Source organism: Panthera leo, chromosome A1, assembly GCF_018350215.1.
Source record: "Panthera leo isolate Ple1 chromosome A1, P.leo_Ple1_pat1.1, whole genome shotgun sequence".
Classification (NCBI taxonomy): domain Eukaryota; kingdom Metazoa; phylum Chordata; class Mammalia; order Carnivora; family Felidae; genus Panthera; species Panthera leo.
The window spans coordinates 7,551,943-7,578,650 of NC_056679.1; the positions used below are offsets into that span (position 1 = coordinate 7,551,943).

At 41.0% G+C, this 26,708-nt stretch overlaps 1 protein-coding gene across 4 annotated transcripts in view; it reads right to left on the reverse strand.

Moving 5' to 3' along the window:
• Positions 1 to 26,708, reverse strand: part of FLT3 (fms related receptor tyrosine kinase 3) — a 123,705-nt gene that overhangs the window by 46,880 nt on the left and 50,117 nt on the right. For all 4 annotated transcript variants that reach the window (XM_042940036.1, XM_042940187.1, XM_042940109.1 and 1 more), the window contains 2 exons: positions 7,162 to 7,283; positions 502 to 704 (listed from right to left, as the gene is read on the reverse strand). In XM_042940036.1, coding sequence (XP_042795970.1) covers positions 502 to 704; positions 7,162 to 7,269 — 311 coding nt within the window. In that variant the 5' untranslated portion in view covers positions 7,270 to 7,283. The remainder of the gene's footprint in view (positions 1 to 501; positions 705 to 7,161; positions 7,284 to 26,708) is intronic.

Below are 26,708 nucleotides of genomic sequence, written 5' to 3' on the forward strand. Positions count from 1 at the left end.
CATTTTTTAAGTTAACCGGCTTTTTTTCTTTTTTTAGAGTAAATCTAGATTGACAGAAAAATTGAGCAGAGAGTACAGAGAGATCCCACTTATGTCCTCCCCACGCAGTTTTCACTATTATTAACATCTTGCATAGGTGTGGTATATTTGTTACAACTGGTGACCCAACACGGGTACTCACTCAAGGTCACAGTTAACATTAGAACTCACTTTCCGTGTGGTACATCCTATAGGTCTGACAGCTATTTAATGCCAGGTATTCATGTCCTAACTGTATTTTTAGTTCAGCATTTCTCTGGAGATAAAGAGTTATAATGGATATGGATAGAAATTTGAAAAGAAACACCGTATGAACCACATTCTGCGGCCAGGATGTTTTCCTCCAAAAATCCTTGTGGGGGCACATTCCCCAACCCACCCTCTCTCCGCCCCCTCCCATCCCCCTCCCCTCCCCCCCCCCCCCCCCCCCCCCCCCCCCCCACCATCCTCCAGCCCAGTTACCTGTTTTGTAAATCAAAGTGTGGCTGGCAATTCAGCGAGCTGTGCTTAAAGACCCAGAGACAGGAAATGTTCCCTGGGGTGTTGACCAGGACTTGCAGTGTGATGGATGCAGATATGTCCACTTCCACAGTGGCCGCTCCATAAACCACCTCTGCGCTCTCGGGTTTCAAGGCACACCCAAGGTCTTCTGCGGGTTCTGATGCCTGAGTGGAAACAACGTGAATTGACTACAAGGGCACGTTTGATGCATCCTCTTCTTGGCTGGAACCTGTCTTTTTTTCTTTAATGTTTTTATTTCTTTTTGAGAAAGAGAGAGAGAAAGACAGAGCACGAGCGGGGGTGGGGGGCAGAGAGAGAGAGAGAGAGAGAAAGAGAGAGAGAGAGGGAGACACAGACTCCGAAGCAGACTCCAGGCTCGGAGCTGTCAGCACGGAGCCCGAGGCGGGGCCTGAACTCACGAACTGCGAGATCAGGACCTGAGCTGAAGTCCGAGGCTTAAGCGACTGAGCCACCCGGGCGCCCCTGACTGGGACCTTTATCAAGGAGGTCGACACCGGAGAACATGTCACTGACCGAAAATCCTATTATTCACAATTTTCTATAGAAAAGATAGATAACTTTAGGCCGCATTTCTAATATATTTGACACACTGTTGGGAGTTGAATTGTGTTCCCCCTAAAATTCAGATGTTGCATCTTAAGCCCCACTGCTTCAGAATGTGACCTTATCCAAAATAAGGCCTTTCCACAGGTGATCAAGTTAAAACGAGGCCATTTGGATGGGCTCTAATCCAGTGTGCCTGGCGTGCTGACAGGAAGGGGCAATTTGAAGGAAACACACACCCGGAAGCGTGCCATGTGAAAGTGACGACAGTGGGGCACGTGGGGGACTCAGTAGGTAGCGTCCGACTCTTGATTCTGGCTCGGGGCATGATCTCACAGTTCATGAGTTCGAGCCCTGTGTTCAGAGCCTGCTTGGGATTCTCTCTCTCCCTTTCTCTGCCCCTCCCCTGCTCTCTCTCTCTCTCAAAATAAATCAATAAACTTAAAAAAAAAAAGAAAAGAAAATGAAGATGGAGCTCTAAGGGCCAAGGAGAAAGGCCTGGAACAGAGCCTTCAGAAGGGACCAACCCTGAGGACGTCTCGATTTCACACTTCTAGCCTCCAGAACTACGAGACAATAAATTTGTTGTTTAGGTCAGTCTGTGATACTGTGTTACGGCAGCTCTAGCAAACTAATGTACAAACAATAGTCACAAAATTCGTAATAGGCGGGTAACTGTGTTTGTGATTATTGGTATGTCGATAAGAATCTACATGGCAATGGCAAATTGGTACCTGTGTTAGAAGAAACTTAAAAACTTAAAAACCAAAATATTTTCTGGGCAGATTCCCACCCCTCCACCCCCCACCTTGGCTCACTGCCACCACCATACTTCTTGGTGGCTTTAAGTTACTGAGGTTATGTTGAGAGGAAGGTGTGATAGCAACTTCTGTCTCGGGACCCTTCACCTGTCACTCTCCTAACACCCAGCACAACATGCCCACGCACACATGTGCATGAAGACACACACACACACACACACACACACACACACACACACACACACACAGGCTTCTTCAGGTGAAGAGCAGGGTAGGTAGGTCTTCTGCTACTGATCACAAGCCATACTTCTGGCTTTCTGTATTCATTTATTCAGCAAGTAACGGGTAAGTTCATGTACTCAATATCTGATAAGTGCTAGACCATCTACTGGGCACTATGGGACTAGGAAGAAAAGACATTGATTTTGTCCTTAAAGGGTTTCAAGTCTAGTAGGAAGGAATAACTAAAACACCGGGTGAAATACAATGTGCCCCATGAAAAGACACCAACTACTTTGATGGGGGCGCCTGGGTGGCTCAGTCGGATAAGCATCTGACTTCAGCTCAGGTCATGATCTCGCGGTTCGTGGGTTCGAGCCCCACGTCGGGCTCTGTGTTGGCAGCTCAGAGTCTGGAGCCTGCTTGGGATTCTGGGTCTCCCTCTCTCTCTGTCCCTCCCCTGCTCGCACTCTGTTCTCTCTCTCTCTCTCAAAAATAAATAAACATTAACAAAAAATCTTAAAAAAAAAAAAAAAAGAAAAGAAAGAAAGGTAAATTTGAGTGCTCTGGAACTTTGGAGAAGAGACAGGTAACTTCCAAGCTGGGATGGGGGTGGTGGGGATGCTTCATTGAAATCCAGAAATTGAGCTGGGTCTTTTTTTTTTTTTTTTTTAATATTTTATTTATTTTCTGAGAGAGAGAGTGCGTGCAGGGGAGGGGCAGGGAAAGAGAGGGAGACACAGAATCCAAAGCAGGCTCCACGGCCCGGAGCTTGACGTGGGGCTCAAACCCACAAACAATGAGATCATGGCCTGAGCGGTACTAAGCCACCCAGGCCCCCCTTAAAAAAATTTTTTTTAATGTTTTATTTATTTTCGAGCTGGGTCTTAAAAGACAGGCACAGAATAAAGTAAAAACAAAACGAAACAAAATAAAAAAACCTGACATGCTGGAAGAAAATATTTGCAACACAGACTACAAATAAATCCCCCTAATTTATAAAGAATTTTTTTGACAATGAGGGATGCAGGACCAAAACACAAAAGAAAAATGGGAGAAAGAACTGAGTAGACAGTTCACCAAAGACAGATAGAAAGACTTGCCCTTCAACATATGAAAAAAATGTTCAAACTCAATTATAACTAGAAAATATAAATTAAAACAACACTGAGGGGCACCTGGGTGGTTCAACTGGTTAAGCGTCCGACTCTTGCTTTCAGCTCAGCTCATGATCTCACGGTTCTTAAGTTCGAGCCCCATGTCAGGCTCCGTGCTGCCAGTACAGAGTCTGCTTGGGATTCTTTCTCTCTCGCTCTCTCTCTGCCCCTCCCCTGCTCACATTCTCTCTCTGAAAATAAATAACTAAACTTAAAAACAACAACAACAACAACAACAACAACAACAACAACACTGAGATACTACTTATCTGTCAATCTGCCAAAAATTTTGAAGTATGACCACACGTTTTGTTGGTGAGGTTGGGAGGAAGCAGCTATTATATACATTTCTGGAGGAACGCACGCTGGTACAACCCTTCTGGGGAGCATCTGGCAATAGCTAATACAACTATGTGTGCTTGGGGCACCTCGGTGGCTCAGTCGGTAAAGTGTCCTACTCTTGATTTCAGCTCAGGTCATGATCTCGTGGTTCATGAGTTCAAGTCCCATATCAGGCTCTGCACTGACAGTGTGGAGCCTGCTTGGGATTCTCTGTCTCTTACTCTCTGTGCCCTGCACTCACTCGTGCCCTCCCTCTCTCTTCCTCTCTCTCAAAGATAAATAAATAAATGTAAAGAAAAGAAAAATATTATGTTGGATACTATAAAGTTAAAGACAAAAAGAATTGTACACAAAGGCTGTATTCGAGTTCGTAATTCTGTTTCTCACTGGGGTGTGGGTTAGCAATTCTGAAATCAGGTTACGTATACACTAGGTTTACATAAGTCATTTATTATAGATAATTAGAACCAGGTTTCTTACTCTCGAAGAACGAAGTACAAAATTGGAAAGAAGAAAAGGTTGAATAAACCCTTTGCTGAATTGAAAGCTGAATTGAAAGCAAAGTTATCAGCATGATTTCTGGTGGTATATACATAGATAGGTAAATAGATAGATATAGAGATGATAGAGAGATAAATAGAGTGTGTGTGTGGGGGGGGGGGGGAGTAGTATAAGTACATACATTGCCTAGAGGCAATGACGTCCCAATAGCAATGAGCACACCCAACTCTCAGACCTTGGTTTCTAAACACCATTCTCCAGTGTTTTGGAGAGCTTTTTAGAGAAATGGCTCATTCCAGGGCTGAACTGTCCTGCAGCCCTGGAAAGTAAGGAAGTGCTTGAGAAAACAAGGGAATGTGTTGAAATGACACAGAAGTCAATATGAAGTGGCTCCCAATGGCCTAGGTTGGACAAATCTGAATACCATAATAAAAATGATAGTCTCAGGTCATAACTCATAGAATAGAATAAATATCTCTGAGTCCATATTGATATGAATAAATTGAGTAGAAAGAAGAGATGGCTCTTCTTCACAGAATTCCACTGTATAAATGTAGAGGGAATGGGGGGAAAAGAAAATCACCCTTAGGCGAACATCACAGTAAAACTGTTGTGGCAAGATCCCCACTGGGTGCTAAAATCAGTAGGTGAAAATTGGAGGAGAGACCGGATATTTGCATCTTCCTCCAGATACTTGTTAATTACAAAGAAAACAAACAGTAACTCTGCAGTGGAGAAACCCAGCACCCACACCACATTCATCTTCAAACAGAAATGATAAATGATGACTTTAAACAATTAAGTGGGTTGGGGGAACAGTAAAATCATCTTACTTTGGTTCTAGGATATATTGGTAACACAGCTAAGGATATAGCTGCCTATTTATTCGAGTTACATTGGCACGTTTTGTCTACTAGAGTGCTTGGTTATTCAGAACGCGCCCGAACTATAAGATTCCCAGAAAGATGTCTCATCTGGGGCACCTGGGTGGCACGGTCGGTTAAGCCCCTGACTTCGGCTCAGGTCATGATCTCACGGCTCGTGAGTTCGAGCCCCGCATCGGGCTCTGTGCTGACAGCTCGGAGCCTGGAGCCTGCTGTGGATTCTGCGTCTCCCTCTCTTTCTGCCCCTCCCCTGCTCACGCTCTGTCACTCTCTCTCTCTCAAAAATAAATAAACTTTAAAAAAAAGAAAGAAAGAAAGAAAGAAATATGTCTCATCTGAGCCGTGTGAACTGTGGATGAAATCTAAACCATTATTTTCAAGAACGCTGCTACCCTAATAATCCACTTCACGTTAAAGTAGGAAAATACCCAAAAAGAGCAGCTTCAACTTCAAGGAGGTAAAAGCCATGCAGACTGCACATGTTTGCAGCATCTAGGATTTGCAGGATTGTCTGTTAAATGCTGTTTGAGAGCGATTAGGTCTTAATCCAACCCTGAATATTGCATAAGCATACAATTTATACTGCATGAAAAAAATAATGCAGGACTTAATACTAGGAACCAAGACCCATTGTTAGCTCTTTTTGAAGACTGTATTTTATAAGAAAACACTTAAACGTAAGCAGCTATTTTCTTAAGTTGAAAAGACAATAAAAGTTTAAAACATCATGGCAAATAATATTAACATTTTTTTGTCCACACTGAAATCCTGTGTATGCAAAATGTCATTATTAATAAGCAATATGTTATGAGGCCAATTTCTGTTAAAAATCTGACATAAAAAATCATGTTTTAAATCAGAAGTTTTATTTATTTATTTATTTATTTATTTATTTATTTTTAATGTTTATTTTTGAGAGAGACAGGGACAGAGTGTGAACAGGGGAGGGGCAGAGAGAGGGAGACACAGAATCTGAAACAGGCTCCAGCCTCTGAGCTGTCAGCCCAGAGCCCGACGCGGGGCTCGAACTCACAAGCCATGAGATCGGGACCTGAGCCGAAGTCGGACGCTTAACCGACTGAGCCACCCAGGCGCCCCCGGAAGTTTTATATTCTTATAAAATTCACACTATTTTTAAAATTTGAGAATATTTTCGCTATCTCTGATTTTAGGGGGGTGGGGAGTGAAGTTCAGGGCATCATGTTATGTGTTTAGGTATTACACCCATGTAAAAGAAAACAGTGACTACCCATCGGCATGAATCCTTCACTGAAAATGTTCACGGAATCGGCTAAGGTATGCTCCCTTTTTGCCGTATATTTCTAATATTTTGAAATATTTTCAGTCCTCTATTATTTAAGCTGCCTTCCTCTGAGTAAATACCTAAGCTGTTATACGAACTGCTTGGAGGAGAAGGGTGATGAAGAACAAAGGTGGAACCCAACGGAGCCAGAGTCGGATAATAGAGCAATCTCATGTCAGCTTAATGGGAAGTCACTGAAGGGTCCAAGCCAGGCAGTGAAGGATGTAGCTGTGCCTCAGAAAGAACAGTCTGGCAGCCCTGTCTGAGATGAACTCTAGAAGGAAGAAGTCCCTTGCGATATCATTGGGATTCTGGGGGAGATACTGAGGGCTTGAATTCTGGAAGTGGCTGTGGGACCAGAGAATAGGAGATTAAGTGAGAACTATCAAAGCAAGGAAATTGACAAGACTTGGTAACTGACCGAATGTGAAGGTAAGGGAGAGAGAGGAAGCAGCCCAAAAGGATGCTGACCTTTCAAGCCTGGGAACTAGACAGGGGCCGAAACAGAAATCAGTTAATACAAGTATAGGAGCAGGTTTGGGGAAGTAGAGATGAAATAAAATAGGTAGATTTTAATGAGCAAACGGAAAACCCATTTTAACCATAACCAGGAGGCAGTTGGAAATTAGGGGCTCAGGTTTGAGGGAGAAGCTTGGGTTCTCTTCAAGGAGAAAGGGTAATTTCTGTTACTTATTCATGCTCAGCATTGGTGTCCTTCCTGAATTCAAACCCGAGAGAATGTGATCTGGATGGAATGGAGTGCATACGAGTACATAATATACTTACAAACACAGAAAGAAAAATCCATATGGCCATGGCAGGCCTCAACAGCTTACAAAGTATGGTCTCTAGAGAAAATAGCTAAAGTTAGAATTTTAACATTACTTTACCATGGGATACGATGATGATATCCCCAGTGATGAATCATTGTTCTTATGATTGATTAAAACACACTTGATCACAGGCAGATCTTGATTTGTAATAGTCTCAAATATCATTGCTGAAAAAACAACTGTAAAACAAAATAAAGACAAGGATGTTGATAACACGCACACCTTGAAAAGAAAGTATGTATTCATTGTACAACAAAACAACAAAACAAAATTAATCTGGCAAAGGTGGCCAACGGGAAAGTACATATGAAATACAACTTCATCAAAATCAAGTCTCACTATGAATCAGGGGCAGGGGTACTTGGAGCAGTGCTGTCTTCTAGAAGGTTCTGCAATGATAGAAATAGTCTTTGTGCTGTCCAATGTGATATTGACCATGTGAAATAAGCATAGTGGCTGCTAAGAATTTGAAGTAAGGGTAGTGCCCTGAGGAACTGATTATTTGCATGCAAGCAGTTTCTTCTTCTTTACGGATGCTTGTGAAATGTTTCCTTTCTGCCCTGAAAGTTTTAGAATTAGGTGCCTTACGGCCAGTATTTTCATCCGTCGTGCAAGATGCTCAGGGGGCCTTTTCAATCCAGAAACTCATATTCTTCTCTTAGGAAAAGGTTTTTGAATTATTTCTTTGATTCTTTGTCTCTCCTTCACCTTCTGTTCTCCTATCATTTGGATGTTTTCCCCCAAATGATTGACGATCCTGGACAGCGTGCTCATATATAAGAATGAAGTCTGACTTGCTGTCCCATCATCTCTGTATGGTTATTTTTAGGTTTTCTCCTGGGCTAATCAGATTCCCCAGGGGAGACTCCTCTCTTGTGTGGGCAGCCCACGTTCTGGGAGCCTGCTGCTAGCAGTTTGTACTCGTGTGGGGGTCCTGCAGTGGAAATCGGGTTGCTTTTCGGCTTTCTCATCCTCTATCTTATGATTCAGCTTTCTTCATGCGTTTGAAAGCTTTCTAAATTTTATTTTCTGCCTCTCCAGAAAATAAGTTTATGTCTTTAAAAAAAAACAAAACTGTGGGGGAAAGTGGGCGATGGGCATGGAGGAGGGCACCTGTTGGGATGAGCACTGGGTGTTGCCTGGAAACCAATTTGACAATAAATATCGTATTAAAAAAAACCAAAACCGTCATTTGGGGGGCCTGGGTGGTTCAGTCGGTTAAACGTCCGACTCTTGATTTCGGCTCAGGTCACGATCACACAGTTCGTGGGATCGAGCGGTCTGTTGGGCTCGGTGCTGACAGTGCAGATCCTGCTTGGGATCCTCGGTCTCCCTCTCTCTCCGCCCCTCCCCTGCTCATGAGCGCGCACACTCTCTCTCTGTCTCGCTCTCTCTCTCAAAATAAATAAACTTAAAACAAGATCAGATAAGGTAAAATAAAATGGTATTTCTTTAGTATCAATTTCTGGAAGTGGAATTAGTGGATTAAAGGATATAAACCTACTTAAATGGTTCTTGGAATGCATCGCCATTTGGTTTTCCAAAGGCGCCATGCCAATTTATATAGCTACATGTAAGGTGTGAATTTAATAGTTTTACTACAATCACATTAGCATTTAGTCATTATGGACTTTTTAATTCCCTGAATATAGCTCCTAGTCTTTTTTTTCCCCCTTTTTCTTTTTTTAAAAAAAAATCTCTAGACCCAACGTGGGGCTCGAACTCAGGACCCCGAGATCAAGCGTTGCATGTTCTTCCGTCTGAGCCAGTCAGGTGCCCCAACCCTAGTCTTTTAAAGGAAATCAAATGAGCACAGCTGCAAGGGATGGGGGAAACAAAACAAAATTAGCGAATTCAAGAACTTTCCCTGTTCTATGCTATTCCCTAGTGGTTTTTGCCCCTCCCCACTCTTTTTGCAAATAGTTTTATTCAGTATAATTAATATACAATAAGTTGAACATATTTAGAATGCATAATTTGGTAAGTTTTGACATAAATACATATCTATCTGTAAAACCATCGCCACAGTCAAGTTTCTGTGCCCCCAAAAGTTGCCATGTGCCTGCCTCTCTGTAATCCCTTCCTCCTACTCACCCCACAGCCACATACCAAGCAACCTCTGATCTCCTTTCTGTCACTATAGATTAGCTTGAATTTTCCAGGATTTCATATAAATGGAATCACATAGTACGAAATTTCTGGTTTTGTCTGGCTTCTATCAGTATGTATTATTTTTATTTTTTTTTAAATTTTTTTTTTTAACGTTTATTTATTTTTGAGACAGAGAGAGACAGAGCATGAACGGGGAGGGGCAGAGAGAGAGGGAGACACAGAACCGGAAGCAGGCTCCAGGCTCTGAGCCATCAGCCCAGAGCCCGATGCGGGGCTCGAACTCACAGACCGCGAGATCGTGACCTGAGCTGAAGTCGGCGCTTAACCGACTGAGCCACCCAGGTGCCCCAGTATGTATTATTTTTAGATTCATCCCTATTGTAGCAGTATATCGGTTGCTCATGCCTTTTAACTGATGGGTAGTAGTCTATTATATAGATATAACACAATATTTGAATTCATTTACCTGTTGACAGAATTTAAATTGTTTCCACTTTTAGCCTCTTTTTTTTTTTTTTTTTTTTTTTTTTAAATTTTTTTTAACGTTTATTTATTTTTGAGACAGAGAGAGACAGAGCATGAACGGGGGAGGGTCAGAGAGAGGGAGACACAGAATCTGAAACAGGCTCCAGGCCCCGAGCTGTCAGCACAGAGCCCGACGTGGGGCTCGAACTCACAGACTGCGAAATCATGACCTGAGCCGAAGTTGGCCGCTTAACCAACTGAGCCACCCAGGCGCCCCTCCACTTTTAGCCTCTTACAAATAAAGCTGCTATGAATATTTGTATGAAAGTCTGGGTATGGACATATGCTTTTATTTTTCTTGACTAAATACCAAGGATTGGAGTACCCAAGTCATATGGGAGGGAGGTGTCTATGTAACTTTCTGGTGCCAAACTGCTCTCCAAAGAGGTTGTATCATTTTATATCCCTATTGTCATTGTATGGGGATTCCAGCTGTGGAATTCACATCCTCACCAACACTTGGTGTGATGAGAATTTTTAATTTTAGCCATTGTACTAGGTATATGATATCTCATTGTGGTTTTAACATTGATTTTCCTACTAATGATGTTCAGTATCCTTTCAGATGCTTATATGACATACTTTATGTTCTTTGGCAGTGTTTTTGTCCACATATCTTGTCCAATTCAAGCCTTTTAAAACTGGGTCGCTTATTTTCTTATTATTGTTTTGATAGTTTTTTCCTCCTAGTTTCATTATGTTACTGTCAACATGTAACATTGTATAAGGTTAAGGTATACAATTACATCCCCAGGATTTATTTTGTAACTGGAGGTTTGTACCTTCTGACCACCTTCACCCATTTCTTCCACCCCCAACCCATGCCTCTCACAACCACCAATCTGATCTGTTTCTGTGAGTTTGACTTTTTAGATTCTACAGATTAGTGAGATCGTGCAGTATTTATCTTACTCTCTCTGACTCATTTCACTTAGCATAATGCCCCCAAGGTCCATTCATGTTGTCAAAAATTTCTTTCTTTTTTTACAGTGGAATAATATTCATAAATAGATAGATACCTATCTCAATAGCAACAACAAAAGAGAGAGAGAGAGAGAGAGAGAGAGAGAGAGAGAGAGAGGAAAAAGAAATCTGGTTGGAAACTGTGCCTCCTTTTTCCAAGGAGGGCAACATCACTAATCATTAGGGAAATACAAATCAAAACCACAGTGATGGGGCACCTGGGTGGCTCAGTTGGTTAAGCATCTGACTCTTGGATTCAGCTCTGGTCATTTTCTCACAGTTTCATGAGTTAGAGCCCCACATCTGGTTTTGAGCTGGCAGTGAGGAGCCTGCTTGGGATTCTCTCTCTTTCTCCCTCTCTCTGTCCCTTCCCTGCTTGCACTCTTTCTCTCACAAAATAAACAAACTTAAAAAATTAAAAAAAAAACAACCCACAATGAAATGTTATCTAACACCTGTTAGAATAAACATCATTTAAAAGACAAGAGATGACAAGTGTTGGCGAGGATATGGACAAAAAAAGAACCCTTGTGGGGCACGTGGGTGGCTCAGTCAGTTAAGCGTTCATCTTTGGTTCAGGTCATGATCTCGTGGTCCGTGGGTTTGAGCCCCACGTCGGGCTCTGTGCTGACAGCTCAGAGCCTGGAGCCTGCTTCGGATTCTGTGTGTGTGTGTCTCTCTCTGTCCCTCTCCCACTCATGCTCTCTCTCTCTCAGAAATAAGTAAACATTAGAAAAGAGAGAGAGAGAACCCTTGTACACTATTGGAGGGGATGTAAAGGGGCACAGCTACTATGGAAAACAGTATACATATAGATGTATATCCACCTACCTGCCTACCTACGTATCTATCTCACATTTTCTTTAACCACTCATCCATCAGTGGATACTGAAGTTGTTTCCAAGTCTTGGCTACTGTAAAAAGTGCTGTTGGGGGGGGGGGGGGTTGCAGATATCTATCTGAGATAGTGATTATCCTTCAGATACACACCCTGAAGTCGAATTGGTGGATCAAAGGCTCTATTTTTAATTTTTTTGGTAACTTATATACTCTTCCAAAGTAGCTGTACACATTCCCTCTGATAGTGCACAAGGGTTCTCTTTTGTTCATATCCTTGCCAACGCTTGTCATCTTTTGTCTCTTTAATGACGGCAATTCTAACAGGTGGTTAGAATTCTGACATTGTGGTTTTGATCTGCATTTCCCTAATGATTAGTGATGATGTCCTCTTTGGGAAAAGGGTCTACTCATTTCTTCTGTGCATTTTCCAACCAGATTTCTTTTTCTTCTTTTTTCCCTCTTTCTTTCTTTCTTTCTTTCTTTCTTTCTTTCTTTCTTTCTTTCTTTCTTTCTTTCTTTTCTTTCTTTCTCTCTCTCTTTCCCTCTTTCTTTCTTTCTTTCTTTCTTTCTTTCTTTCTTTCTTTCTTGTTGCTACTGAGTTGTAGGAGTTATTTTTATATTTCAGATATTAATCCTTTATCAGATATATAATTTGCAAATGCTTTCTTCCATTCCATAGGTTGCCTTTTCATATTTTTGATGGTTTCTGATGCTGTGCCAAAGCTTTTTAGTTTTGTGTAGTCCCATTCATTTATTCTTTCTCTTGTTACTTTTGCCTTTGGTGTCAAATCCAAAAAAATCTAATCTTGTTAAGACAGATGTCAAGGAGATTACCCCCTGTGTTTTCTTCTATGAGATTTATGGTTTTAGGTCTTACATTCAAGTCTTTAACCTATTTCGAGATTTTTGTGTATGGCGTAAGATACTGGTGTAGTTTCATTATTTTGCATGTGGCTGTCCAGTTTTCCCAACTGTATACGTCATCTTTCCCCGACTGTATACGCTTGGCCCCTTTGTTACAAATTAATTAACCACATGTGCATGAGTTTATTTCCGGGCTCTCTATTCTGTTTCATTGATCTGCGTGTCTGTTTTTGTGCCAAAACTGTACTGTTTTAAATACTACAGAACTCAGTAACAGTGTTTGAAATCAGAAAGTGTGATGCTTTTCACTTTGTTCTTTCTCCATATTGCTTTGGTTATTTAGGGGCTTTTGTGGTTCATTACAAATTTTAGGATTGTTTTTCTATTTCTGTGAAAAATGCCATGGAATTTTGATAGAGATTGCATTGACTCTGTAGGTGGCTTTAAATAGTATGGACATTTGGACAATGTTAATTCTTCTAATCCATGACCATGGACATTCTTTCCATGTATTTGTCTTAATGTGTTTGATCAATGTCTTATACTTTTCAGTGTACAGAGTTGTTAATTCCTCAGTTATATTTATTCGTAGGTGTTTTATTCTTTATGATGCAGCTGTAAATGGAATTACTTTTTTTTTTTTTAACATTTATTTATTTTGAGAGAGAAAGAGTGCAAGCAGGGAAGGGGCAGAGAGACAGAATCCCAAACAGGCTCTAAGCTGTCAGCACAGAACCTGTCACTGGGCTTGATCTCACAAACTGTGAGATCACGACCTGAGTTAAAAATCCAGGGATGCTTAACCGTCTAAGCCCCCAATGAATGGGTGTTGAATTTTTTAAAAAGCTTCTTCTGCATCTATTGAGATGATCACAGGGGTTTTGTTCTCCATTTTGTTAATGTGGCATATCACATCGATTGATTTGCAGATGCTGACACACCCTGGCATCCCGGGGACAAATCCCTCTAGATATCGTGTATGGCCTTTTTGAGGTATTGTTGAATTTGGATTGCAAATATTTTGTGGAGAATTTGTGCATCTATTTTCATCAGGGATATTGACCTGTAGTTTTCATTTCTTGTAATGTCTTTGCCTGGTTTTGGTTTCAGGGTTATGCTGCCTCATAACATGACTTTGTGTTTCCCTCTCTTCTTTTTTTCTGGAAGAATTTTCTGGAAAGATTGGCATTCATGCTTCCTTGAATGTTTGGTAGAATTCACAAATGAAGCCAACTGGTCCTGGATTTTCTTTGTTGGTAGATTTTTCATTACCCATTCAATCTCCTTACTAGCGATTCTGTTCAAATTTTCTGTTGATCTTCCCGGTTCAGTCTTCGGTAGGTTGTATGTTTTTAGAAGTTTATCCATTTCTTCTAGATTGTCTGATTTGTTTGCATATAAGTGTCCATAATAGTCTCATGATCTTTTGTATTTCCGTGGAGTTTTTATGACCGCTAATTTGAACTCTTTATGGGTGAACCATTTATCTTTGTTTCACTAAGGTTTGTTTCCGGAGTTTTCACTTCTTCTTTTGTTTGGAACACACTCCTTTTCATTTTCCTTGACTCTCTGTGTTGGTGTCCGTGCATTGGATAAAACAGCCACCTCTCCCAACCTTCACAGAATGGTCTCATGCAGGAGAGGAACCTTCTCAGAAAATCCAGGCTTAGGTCTTTGTTGGCCCCCAAACCCTTGTGATTGTCCAGGTCACTGGTTCCTAATAGTGAGGGTGGGCCAAGACCTTGTCAGTGTCGCAAAGGGGAGGACCTAAGTAAGATGAACAGTGACTGGAAGGCTGACTCAAAGGTGGTAGCATTTAAAGTCAGGGCTCCAAACCCGTGCACATTCCCCCTTCAGGGAGATACTAACAGAAGGAAAATGTAGAGACATGCTTGCTAGCCTCCCCAGTCTTGGGCAGGATCACAGTCAGTTCCTAGACATATGTTAAATTAGGAGCCTAACTCTCAGGCTGCAAACAGGTCTCTTTAAGGGAAAGACTGGGAGACATTTCTATCTGTGGCTTCTGCACCGCATCCTGGGGGGATAACCACAGGGAGTCCTCCCAGGCCCAAAGAACTGCTTCTTTGTTTGCTACAATCTGTTTCTTTGTTTGGTATAGTCTCAAGGATGCAAGCCCCATTGTTTTCCAGAGCCACTGTTTTTCAGAGCCAGGAGTTCTGGGAGCCGGTCCCAAGGTGGAAGTCTTAAAAAATAGGAATGCTAGATGTTGGGTCAAACAAACCCTTTCATTACTCAGGGAGGAGCTGAGGGTGCTGAGTTCCCTCTCCTTTGTATATTGATTGCTATGTCAGGGATTGGGTTCTGGTGAGATTGACATATTTCTCTGCCTTTTCCACCCATTTCAATGTGGGGTTTTTTCCTCATTTCCTCATTGCGTTGGAGTCACTTAGCTAGTTTCTGGATTTCTTTCGGAGAAGATGTTCCATGTGTAGCTGTTGATGTTGTGTGTCCATGGGAGAAAGTGAGTTCAGGAGCCTCCTACATGGCCATCTTCAGGTTTTGAGAGTTCTTTTTAAAAATATATTCTGGATACAAGTCCTTTATCAAATATGTAATTGACAATTATTTTCTGCCAGTCTGTGGCTTGTCTTTTGAAGACGAAAATTCTTAATCTTGAAGATGTCCAATTTATCAATCTTCCTTTTATGGATCACGCTTTTGGTTTTGTATCTAAAAATTCTTTGTTCCATCTAAGGTTATAAAGGTTTTCTCCTAGTTTTAGAGTTTCAGGTTTTAAATGTACATTTTAGTTTTACATTTAGGTCTATGATCCATTTTGAGTACTTTAAAAAACATTTTTTTGTTTATTTATTTATTGAGAGAGGGTGCATGTGCAAAAGCGGGGAAGAGGCAGAGAGACAGGGAGAGAGAGAATCCCAAGCAGACTCTGCATTGTCAGTGTAGAGCCCTATGTGGGGCTCAAACTTGCAAACCAAGAGATCATGACCTGAGCTGAAACCAGGAGTTGGACGCTCAACCAATTGAGCCACCCAGGCACCCCATTCTGAGTAGACTTTTTATATGGTATTACTATGGGTCAAAACTTTTCATATGTTTACAGTTACATGTGAATATTCAATTGTTTCAGCACCATTCACTGAAAGAGTATTGATTTCTCCACTGAGTTACTTGTCTACCTTCGTCAAAAATAAGTTGACTGCATATACTGTTCCATTGATCTATTTGTCTACCTGGATGCCAATTCCACGTTGTCTCAATTATTGTTGCTTTATAATAAGTCTTGAAATCAAGATGGTAAGTTTTACAACTTTGTTCTTTTCAAAGTTGTTTTGGGTATTGTAGATCTCTTTCATTTTCATGTTAATTTTAGAACCAGCCTGTCAAAACCTGCAAAAAAGGTTTGCAGGGATATTGACAGAATTGTATTAAGTCACTGGATCAACTGAGCAAGACTGACATTTTAACAATATGAGTCTTATAATACATATATATGGTATATCTCTCTTTATTTAGGTCTCCTTTAATTTCTCTTAGCAATGTATAGTTTTTAGTGTACAGATCTTGCCTTTCTTTATCCCTATTTCATCTTTTTTAAGCTACCTTATATTTTTTCTCCCATTTCTGATTGTTAGTTCTAGAAACACGATTTAATTTCTACACTGATCTTGTGTCCTACAAACCTGCATAACTTGCTTATTAGTTGTGATTACTTTTTTGTAAGTTCCAAAGGATTTTATACACAGATGATCATGTTGTCTGCAAATAAAGACAGTTTTACTTCTTCTTTTCCAATCTGGATGCTTGTGATTTCTTTTTCTTGCCTTATTACGCTAGCTGAATCTCTAGTACAATGTTGAAGAGTAGGGAGAATGGACATCCTTGCCTTATTTCTGATCTTAGTACAAAATGTTCAGCCATTTGATATTAAGTATGATGTTTGCTAAAGGATTTTCATAGATACTCTTACTTAATTGGAGGAGGATCATGTCTATTCCTACTTTGCTGGGAAATTTTATTAAGAATGGATGTGGAATTTGGTCAAATGCATTTTTTGGTATCTATTGAGATAATCATATAGGTTTGTTTTTGGTTTTGTTTTTTTAGTGATTTTTCTTTTTTATTGTGTGTATATGGTGAACTACATTGATTCATTTGCAAATGTTAACCAACCCCGCCTTCCTGAAATAAATACCAGTTGGATATGATGTATTATCTTGTTCATATATTGTTGAATTCTATTTGTTAAAGTACTGCTAAAAATTTTTGCATTTATATTATGGTAATTATTGGCCTGCAGGTTTATTTTTGTGGTTTTTTTGCTACTAATATCCTCAGTTTGGGTATCATAGAAATGGCCTCATAGAATGAGGTGAGAAGCATTATCTTCTCTTAAATTTTCTGGAAAAGTTTGCATAGAATTGGTATTATTTCCTCTTTAAACATTTGGTGGATTCCCCAGTAAAGCCATTTACTCCAGTAGTTTTCATCATGGGAATTAAAAAAATATATTTATTATTTATTTTTGAGAGAGAGAGATAGAGAGTGAGCAGAGGAGGGGCAGATAGAGAGGGAGACAGAACCCCAAGCTGGCTCTGTGCTGTCAGTGCAGAGCCTGATGCAGAGGTAGAACTCATGAATGATGAGATCATGACCTGAGCTGAATAAGAGTCAGATGCTTAACCAACTGAGCCATCCAGGTGCTTCCACTGTGGGAATATTTTTAACTACAAATTCAATTTCTTTTTTTTTAATATATATATATTTTATGTTTTTACTTATTTTTGAGAGAGAGAGTGCAAGCAGGGGAGGGGCAGAGAGAGAGGGAGACACAGAATCCAAACCAGACTCCAGGCTCTGAGCTGTCAGCACAGAGCCCGACATGGGGCTCGAACTCACAAACCGTGGGATCATGACCTGAGTCAAAGTAGAACACTTAATCTACTGAGCCACCCAGGAGCCCCTACAAATTCAATTTCTTTAACAGACATAACATTATTTAGATTATCAATTTTCCTCGAATGAACTTTGGTAATATGTGTCTTTCAAGGTATTTTTTCCATTAAATGGAAGTCGTCAATGTATAGGCATAAAGTCATTAATAATATTTCCATAGTATCCTTTTAATATCTATAGATTCTATAGTGATGTTGCCTCTCTTGTTCCTGATACTGCAAATTTGTGTCTTGTCTCTTTTTTTCCTGACCAGTTTGGCTAGAAGTCTAGCAATATTACTGATCCTTTATTGCTCTTGGTTGCATTGATTTTCTCCTTTTCCCCCCTATTTAATTGATTTTTCACTTTGATATTTGTTTCCTTTCTTTTATTTACATGGGGTTTGTTATTTTCCTCCTCTAGCTTGTGCTTGAATCTAAGCCCATTGGTCTGAATTTGTAGCAATACAATTTAAGGATGCTAATCATTTAATAATTAATAATTTAATGCTACCAATTTCCTCTTAAGTACTGCTTTAGGAACATCCCTCAAATCCCAATATATTGCATTTCACTTCCACTCAGTTCAATGTACATTCTCATTTGTTTTTTGGTTACTGCATTGACTCAAGGATTATTTAGAAATGTGTTCTTTGGTTTCCAAATATTTGAGGATTTTCCATGTGCCTTTCTGTTATTAATTTCTAATTTAATACCACTGTAGTCACAGGATATACTTTATATGTCTTGAACCTTTTAAAATTTACTGAAGTTTGTCTGCTGGCCCAGAATATGATCTAGCTTGATAAGTGTATTGTATGCACTTGAAAAGAATGTACATTCAGCTGTTGTTGAGTGCAATGTTCTATAAATGTAAATTAGATCAAGCTGGTTGATCAAGTCTTCTATAAATTACTTATTTGTTTTTTTTCCCCTATCAATTATCAGGGTATTGAACTCTCTGAATTGGTCCATTTCTCCTTGCAAGTTCAATCAGATTTTGATCCATGTATTTTCAAGCTCTGTTAAATGCATGAGTGTTTATGATTTTTCTGTCCTTGTGATGACTTAAGCCTTATAGCATTATGACATAACTTTCTGCCTCTTGTAATATTTTTGCTCTGAAATATACTTTGTCTGTTATTTAGCTTCTCCAACTTTTGATTAGTGTTGGCATGGAGTTTTCTCCCCCCATCCTTTTACTTTTAACCTATTTGCGTCTTCATATCCAAGGTTGACTTTATTTATGCACCATGTAAGTTGGGTCTTGCTTTTTTGTTTTTGTTTTTGTTTTTAACCAAGTCTGACAACCTCTGCCTTTTAATTTGATGTGTAAATCATTGAAATTTAATGAGATTATTAATAGGCTTAGGCTTATATTATTCTTTGCTTTCTATTTGTTCCATCTGTCCTTTTTTCCCCCCTTTCCTCTTTTTCTACCTCCTTTGGGAATAATTGAGTATATTTTATGATTCTACTTCATCTTATTTCTTCAGTGATTAGCTATAATGCTTTGCTTTGTTATTTAAGCAATTGCTTTAAGGTTTATAGTATGAATCTTTACCTTAAAGCAGTCTTTTAAGTGCTGTTATACCACATTATGTATAATTTAAAGAGCTTACAGGGGTGCCTGGGTGGCTCAGTCAGTTAAGTGTCAATTTCAGGTCAGGTCATGATCTTGTGGTTCCTGAGTTCGAGCCCCATGTCGGGCTCTGTGCTGACAGCTCAGAGCCTGGAGCCTGCTTCGGATTCTGTGCCTCCCTCTCTCTCTCTGCCCCTCCCCTACTTGTGCTCTGTCTCTGTCTCCCAAAAATAAAAAAACTTTTGAAAAACTTTTACTATAAGGACTTTACAATAGTATATTTCAATTTCATCCCTCCCAGGTTTTGTGCTATCACTATCACACATTGCACTTCTATATAAGGTATAAACCCAATAAGTTACTGTTATTATTTTGCATTAAATAGTCAATTATCTTCCATAGGGGTTTAAACAATAAAAAAAAAAAATCTTATATTTACTCACTTCTGGAGGTCAAATATCCATGTCATGGGAAATAATGGGGAAAAGGAGGTCAGAAAAAGATAACTGATAAAATAATGGAGGAAAAATTTCATTTCCAAACCTGATATAAATGTAAACCCACAGGTAAGAAGCCCAACAAAACCCAAACACATGACTCAGGAAGAAAACTATGACAATATATCATAAAGAGGAACTCTTAAAAGCATCAGAGAAAAAGGATACATTCTAATAGCAGACTTACATGTATATATGACCAACCAAAGTTCTCACAGATGCTCTATTCATTTTATTTTGTCTTTTCTCTCTGTTCATTTTTTTTTTTTAATTTAACGTTTATTTATTTTTGAGACAGAGAGAGACAAAGCACGAACGGGGGAGGGTCAGAGAGAGGGAGACACAGAATGTGAAGCAGGCTCCAGGCTCTGAGCTGTCAGCATAGAGCCCGACGCGGGGCTCGAACTCACAGACCGCGAGATCGTGACCTGAGCCGAAGTCGGCCGCTTAACCGACTGAGCCACCCAGGCGCCCCTCTCTCTGTTCATTTTGGATTGTTTCTATTGCTGTCTCCAAGTTCACTGATCCTTTCTTCTGCAGTCAGTATGCTGTCAAACCCTTCCAGTGTAATTATAATTTTCATCTCTAGAAGTTCAATTTGTGTGATTTTTTTTTTTTTTTTTTTTTTTTTGTATTTACTATGTCCCTGCTTAGCTTGTCTAATCTTTCCTCTAGCTTCAGGACTATGTGGAATATAATATAACAACTATTTGAATGTTCTTGCCTACTAATTCTATATTTGATGTCCCTTCTGGGTCTCTTCTTCATGACTGATTTTTCTCCTTATTATGGGTTGAATTTTTATCCTTTGTCTATTGTAACTGGTTGCTAGGCATTGTGAATTTCACCTGGTGTCAGGTATTTCTGCATTTGGTTACATATTTTTGAACATTTTTATGGGAGGCAGTTGAGTTCATTATAAACATTTTATTCCTTTCAGGTCTTCCTTTAGGCTTGGTTAGGTGGGACCAGAGCAGTGTCTAGTCCAGGGCTAATTTTCTCCACTAGTGGACTTCATCAGAACGAATAACTTCTGCTCTCCAAAAATACTCTCTTAGAAAAATGAAAAGAGAAGCCATAGACTGGGAAAAATATTTTCAAAACAAACAACCTGATTTCTAAAAAACAGGCAAAAGATTTTAGGAAACACTTCACCAAACATAATACGGGATGACAGTTAAGCACACGGAAAGACGGCCAACATCATCAGTCACTCGGGAAATGTAAATTAAAACCACCATGACATATGCTGTACCCCTATTAGAAGGGTTAAAAAAACAAACACAAAAAACATGCCAAGTGATGACAATGACGTTGAGAAACTGGCAGTTTCTCATAACGTTGAACGTTCACTGAGCAAACATTCCAGCAATACAATGCCACTTCTGGGTGTCTACCCAAGAGAAATTAAAACCTGTGCTCACAGCAAAACTTGCCTTCAAGTATTTATAGCAGCGTTATTGACAACTGCCGGAAACTAGAAGCAAACAAATGAACTTCAGCTGATTAATGGCTAAACAAACTGTGCCACGTCCAATAATGAAATACTACTCAGCAACAGAAAGGAAAAAAAAAAAAGTACTGTCAAAAAGAAAACCACAGGCCCAAACAGAGCTATTTACGCTAGGCCAAGTCACCAAACCGGGGCTTAATGCCTCACCTAATTCCAGTTTCAACCTTTCCCAGAAATGTAGTCTTAACCAGTTAGTCAGAAATGTTTTCCGGTCAGCTCCAATGAGTTAATCTGTCACAGGGGCCATCCCCAAGCCCCAAAGAAAGATGAAGCAATCCACCTAATAAGACACCCTGTATATGTCCCTAAGGGAAAGTGACCTTGTCTGAAACAACCCTTTCTTTTCTTTTGCTAACTGCCCTATCTCATGTCTGTCTAGAAAACCCTTCTGTTTTCCACAGCTCCTAGAGCTCCCCCCTACCTGCTACATGGGGCGCTGCCCTATTCATGGAGCACTTCATAAGGCCAACTATATCTTCAAAGGTACTTCACTTATTTTGTTTCCTGATTACTGATATACATAACAACATGGATAGATCTCACGTAGTTACGAGGCATGAAAGAAACAGACTCAAAAGTCTCCATATTATACAATTCCACTTATATGACCTTCTGGAAAAGGAAAAATGATAGGGGCAGAAAAGAAGTCACTGGTCGCCAGGGGTTGGATGTTGGGTATTGGGGTTGATTAACTACAAAGAAGAGTAAGAGAAGCTCTGGGGTGGGGTGGGGGGGGGGTGTGGAAGGGAAATGTTCTATATTTTAATAGTGGTGCTAGTTATATAATGATATGTGTTGGCTAAGTTCTGGGAACCACACACCAAAAAGGGTAAAATTTGCAATAGGACAATTGTACCTTAATAGACCCAACTTTGCAAAAACGCTTTAAAGGAAGAATCGGCCGCCATGGAGATTAAAGTTCTTAATGAGAATCCATTCCAAAACCCTGGTAGCACTTCCCAGAGTCCAGTTCCTTTTATTTTTTTTAAATGTTTATTTATTTATTTATTTTTGAGGGTGGGGGAGGGAGAGGGAGAGGGAGGGGCAGGGAGAGAATCCCCAACAGACTCCACACTGCCACCCCGATGTGGGGCTTGAACCCATTAACCATGAGATCATGACCTGAGTCGAAATCAAGAGTCGGATGCGTATCCCCCTAGAGTCCAGTTCTAAACCCAGTCTGAGGAATGAAGACAACTTTGGAATTGGAAGTGTTCCCAAAGCGGCAAGATTTGCAAATGCAGGGCTAGAGTGGAGGTGGGGATAAGTGGAGAAAAAACCAAATTTAGCACCAATCAAAAATAAAATTTTAGGTAAAAGTAGAATCTTCTCCACTGAAAGTGTGATGGATGTAGACATTCCCTGTTCAAGAGTCACCTCCTTGGATTGCAGAAAGTCCTTCGACCTTTCTAGGCCCCATTTCCCCGCACCTAGTAAATGAGGGCGGTAGACAGGACTGGGGTGGTGTAATAAATCTATCTGACCAGTCCGGATTCCTGGCACAAACCTAAAACCCTTGGAATGTTCTGATAGGAGAGTCTTTTGTTATCCACGATGGGACTCTATTGAGCACACTAAAGTTGATGCTAACGATGCAACTTGGGTGGGGGGCCCTAGATGGCCTCAGGATGCGGCTGATCACCAGAAAGACCAAGTAATGAGAGGGTGGGAGCTTTCAGCCCCACCCGCTGACCTCTGGGAAGAGGGGAAGTCGCCGATAAAACGCCACAAATATTCTTGAACTGGGAGATTCAATGAGCTTCCGGGTTGGAGAGCACCCGGAGGTGGCCAGAGCGTGGCTTCCTGGAGAGGGTGTGGAAGCCCATCTCTCCTTCCCACACCCCTTGCTCTATGCCTCTCTTCCCAGCTGGCTGCTCCTGAGTTAGATCCTTTTATAACAAACTGGTGCTCTAGGAAGTAAAATGCTTTTCTAAGTTCCGTGAGCAGCTGTAGCAAACTAATTGAACCTGGGGGGGGGGTCCCTTTTTCCTTCCTAAACCTACTCCCTCCTTTCTCTTTCCCTCTCAGTCCAAGGCAGAAACTCAGAAGCGGTCTTTGACTCCTCCCCCTCCCTCACTTCCCATCAGCCAGGCACTTGCCAAGCGCTGACATTTTAACCTCTTGGTAATTCCCAAACCCGGAGGCAACTCTGCATCTCTGTCACCACTGCCCTACTTCAAACCCTAGTCGTCCCTGGCCCCGGGCTGCTGCCCACACCTTGCTGGCTGGCCTCCCTGCCGTGCCTCCCCGCCGTGGGCCTGTCGGCCTGATATCCACCCTCCATACAGACGCCAGAAATGTCTTTCTAAAACGTGCACCAGAGCGTGCCCCCCTCCTGCTTAAAACCCCCCAACAACTTAGAGCAATGGTGCTTACTTGCTCTTTCTTGAGTCACAGGCCTCTTTGAAAACCTGATGAATGCAATTCACCTGCTCTCCAAAACAAACAGCGAAACACACACACCCATCCACACACCCTGATGAGGAATACAATGGATCAGTGAATTCCGCCCGGAGACTCTGGGTCTACACTGTAAAGTCCGGGTCCCACATCCCATCAGAACACTATTTACACATTACACACTGAGCCTCTGGCAACCCAGAAGCTTTTTTTTTAAAGCTATCCCCTGAACAGTCTTCAGACTACCTTCGGAATCACAACTTTTCAAAGGATAGTTACTCTACCCTGGAGGCCTTATACTTCGTCTCTGAGCCACCCAGAACGGAAGTCTGCTTTTCCATCCAAAGCATGTTTCTTACCCCCGTACCCTTTCTCTGCCGCCCTGTTTGCCTGGAATGTCCTCCTCCACCCCTTTCCCAGTCAACTCTTCCTTATCTTTCTAGTCACGCCTCTGGCATGACCTCCCCTTGGGAGCCTGGCCTTATTTTCTCAGTCTGGGTTACAGGCTCCGTCTCTGTGCATATTTCCAAAATCGAACTGCGATTCTCCTTCTATGTGCCTGACCTTTTCCCGCCAATGCCCCCGACGTCAGACTGTGAGCTCTTTGAAAGCAGGAACCGGTACTATGCGGGACTTACAAGTCCGAGATATGGACGGTGCTCTAAAGTGTCTAAGAAGGGAAGGAGGAAAATCCTGTGACTCTAAATCCTAATGATTTCTTTAGACTTCAGATACCGCTCTTTCTGCAAAGCACATGCCTACCAAGGAATGCATCCAATGATGAAGGAGTAAGATACTGCTTATCTCCTCTTTACAAATGAGGAACTCAAGTGCGGAGAAATTCCCTGCCTGAGTAAAGAACACGTTTCCTAACTGTCTTGTTAGTCCTAATATATCTGCGTTGCCTCCAAGGACAGAATCCCTAACATTAGGAAAATCATAACTCAAGCAGCAAAGCATGTGAAGCCTGAATTCAGTGAATATAACCAAAACACAACAGCCTAGATAAATAATGACAATATCCTGTTTTAGTATAGCCTGTAAATAATTTTTTGGAGGACTCTTGGCCACCATTTGACTTCTAATGACAGCAGTGAAAAAATATTTTACTGTTTAACCTTAAAAATAACAATAGTTCCTCTTTTAGGATCTTATGCAATTCCTCTAGCCACAAAAGAACACTGTGTGTGTGTACTTTATATTATTTTTAAATTTCCTCCACATGTGTTGGTACCCATAGAACGGAATTGCATGATTCAAATTAACGACCATCAATGAGTTCTACAAAGGCTTTTACCACTTGAGGACCACTGATGGTATTAGAATCAAAGGGGACCTGAACATCAGACCACCAGGTCCGGTGTCCCATCTAAGCCATAGGAGGTATCAACCAAATGTAATGAAGTCACCTAAGTGTAAAGCTCATATAGCCCCCAAAAGAGAGAAAAACCTTTGGCCACATGACTATGGCTACCTAGCTAAGAAGTGGCTAAGGCTGTTTTGGAAGTCATGGAAAAATCTTAAGATCACCTTGTCACCTGATGAAAGCCAAAAAACTCTACTCAGACAAAATGCCTACGGTGAGATTCACAAGAGTCTGTTATTTGAAGGCTAGAGCAGGGTGGCAAGACCAAGGAAAGCAAATGACAAAGCGGGCTAAGCTAATTCTCAGCCCCTCCTACCCCCTTCTCCAAATTTACTCCTAATCTCTGCAAGATCCCTTTCAAAATCAAGAAAAATGACACAATGCCATACTTTTGAAGTTATTTGCTTTTTGTCAAATCAGAATCTTTACCCAAAGATGAAGACAGAGTCAGGTGCAAGAGAGTCAGCAAGATTGTTATCTTGAACGCTGAACGTTAGGGGCTCTTGTCACACTGCTCGCCTAGTTTCGTTCAAGAATGACAAGATGACAGGAACAAAAAGGACAGGGGAGAATGTGCTGGCATGAAGCCTTCCTGTGAGCTTCCCAAGGGAGCAAAGATGTTCTCTGGGAGCAAAGTGAGGTCGATACACTTTGTTCAAAGAACCATGTAGAAAATGTCTTCTTCTCAAGCCTTAAAACATGGCCATATTGAACTCCGGAACAGTCCATTAGTTTAATTTTCAGTGCGAGAGCAGTTTCTTTCCCACAACCATTAAATATAGTATATCTACGTTTAAGTAGTTTTGGGGGACAAAAGTCTTGTGATTTCCATTCTAACCTGGTTAAAGTTTCTTTCATTGAAGTATGCTATTTTTTCATCTATAGATAGCGATCATTAACCACTGTGTGGGAAGGTTTATCTGAGAGCCAGCTTTGTGCTGTAGGGCTTTTCCTGGGGAAAGGCACGGACCGTGCATTTCTTAAAAAGAACAGAATCAGCTATTTATATGTAATAAGTTCCTCCAGCCTTGATCTCTCGCATCCTTATACCCCTTGTGCCCAGCACGGAAATAAGTGCTCAATAAAAGTTTATCAAATAGGGGCGCCTGGGTGGCTCAGTCAGTTGAGCGTCCGACTTCGGCTCAGGTCATGATCTCACGGTCTGTGAGTTCGAGCCCCGCGTCAGGCTCTGTGCTGACGGCTCAGAGCCTGGAGCCTGTTTCAGATTCTGTGTCTCCCTCTTTCTCTGACCCTCCCCTGTTCATGCTCTGTCTCTCTCTGTCTCAAAAATAAATAAACATTAAAAAAAAAAAGTTTATCAAATAAAAAATGTTTTTCTTTCTCATACACGCTTCCTTGACTAATAACTAAGAATCCCTGAAAGGGCCCTTTTGGTTATAAAAAGTAGAGCCACTCTTTAATGGAAGGAAAAGAGTTCACAACTCAACCTAAAAGGATGATTTACTATGGGTAGACGCGAAGTACCTAAGAAGAAACGAACAGCCGATCCAAATTTGTATGATGGCAACAATTAGAACCAGAGTTTTAGAATCAAAGGGGACCTGAACATCAGGTCATCAGGTCTGGTGTCCCATCTAATCCACACCTGTCTTTGCCCAGCATCCACATCTGCCTCCACCTGCTCCTGAAACATCCCCCCTCAGGCTAACAGTTCACAAGAAGGCAAATAAAGCAAGAAGAACAAAAAGGGCAAAGGATGGCAATAAAATGTGTAATTCAAGGCTCTGACCACGACTTTTCGGACTCGAATGAAAGAGACAGCATCGTACTTCTTGAACTATTGGAATCCCCCTCCTTGTACCCAGTATCCATGAAGCCATGGGAAGCGCGTTTCCAATCTTTAAATCCTACTTAGAAAGCTTCATCAGTATTCACGAGGTAGAACTTTACAATCTAAGGGAAATGGGGATCGCATCTTCTGATTCAAGGAATTTAAAGTTTTTAAATAGTTTAAAGTCATCCCATGAAGTTTCTCACTTTATGCTCCTTTATTCAAGAAAATCTGTAA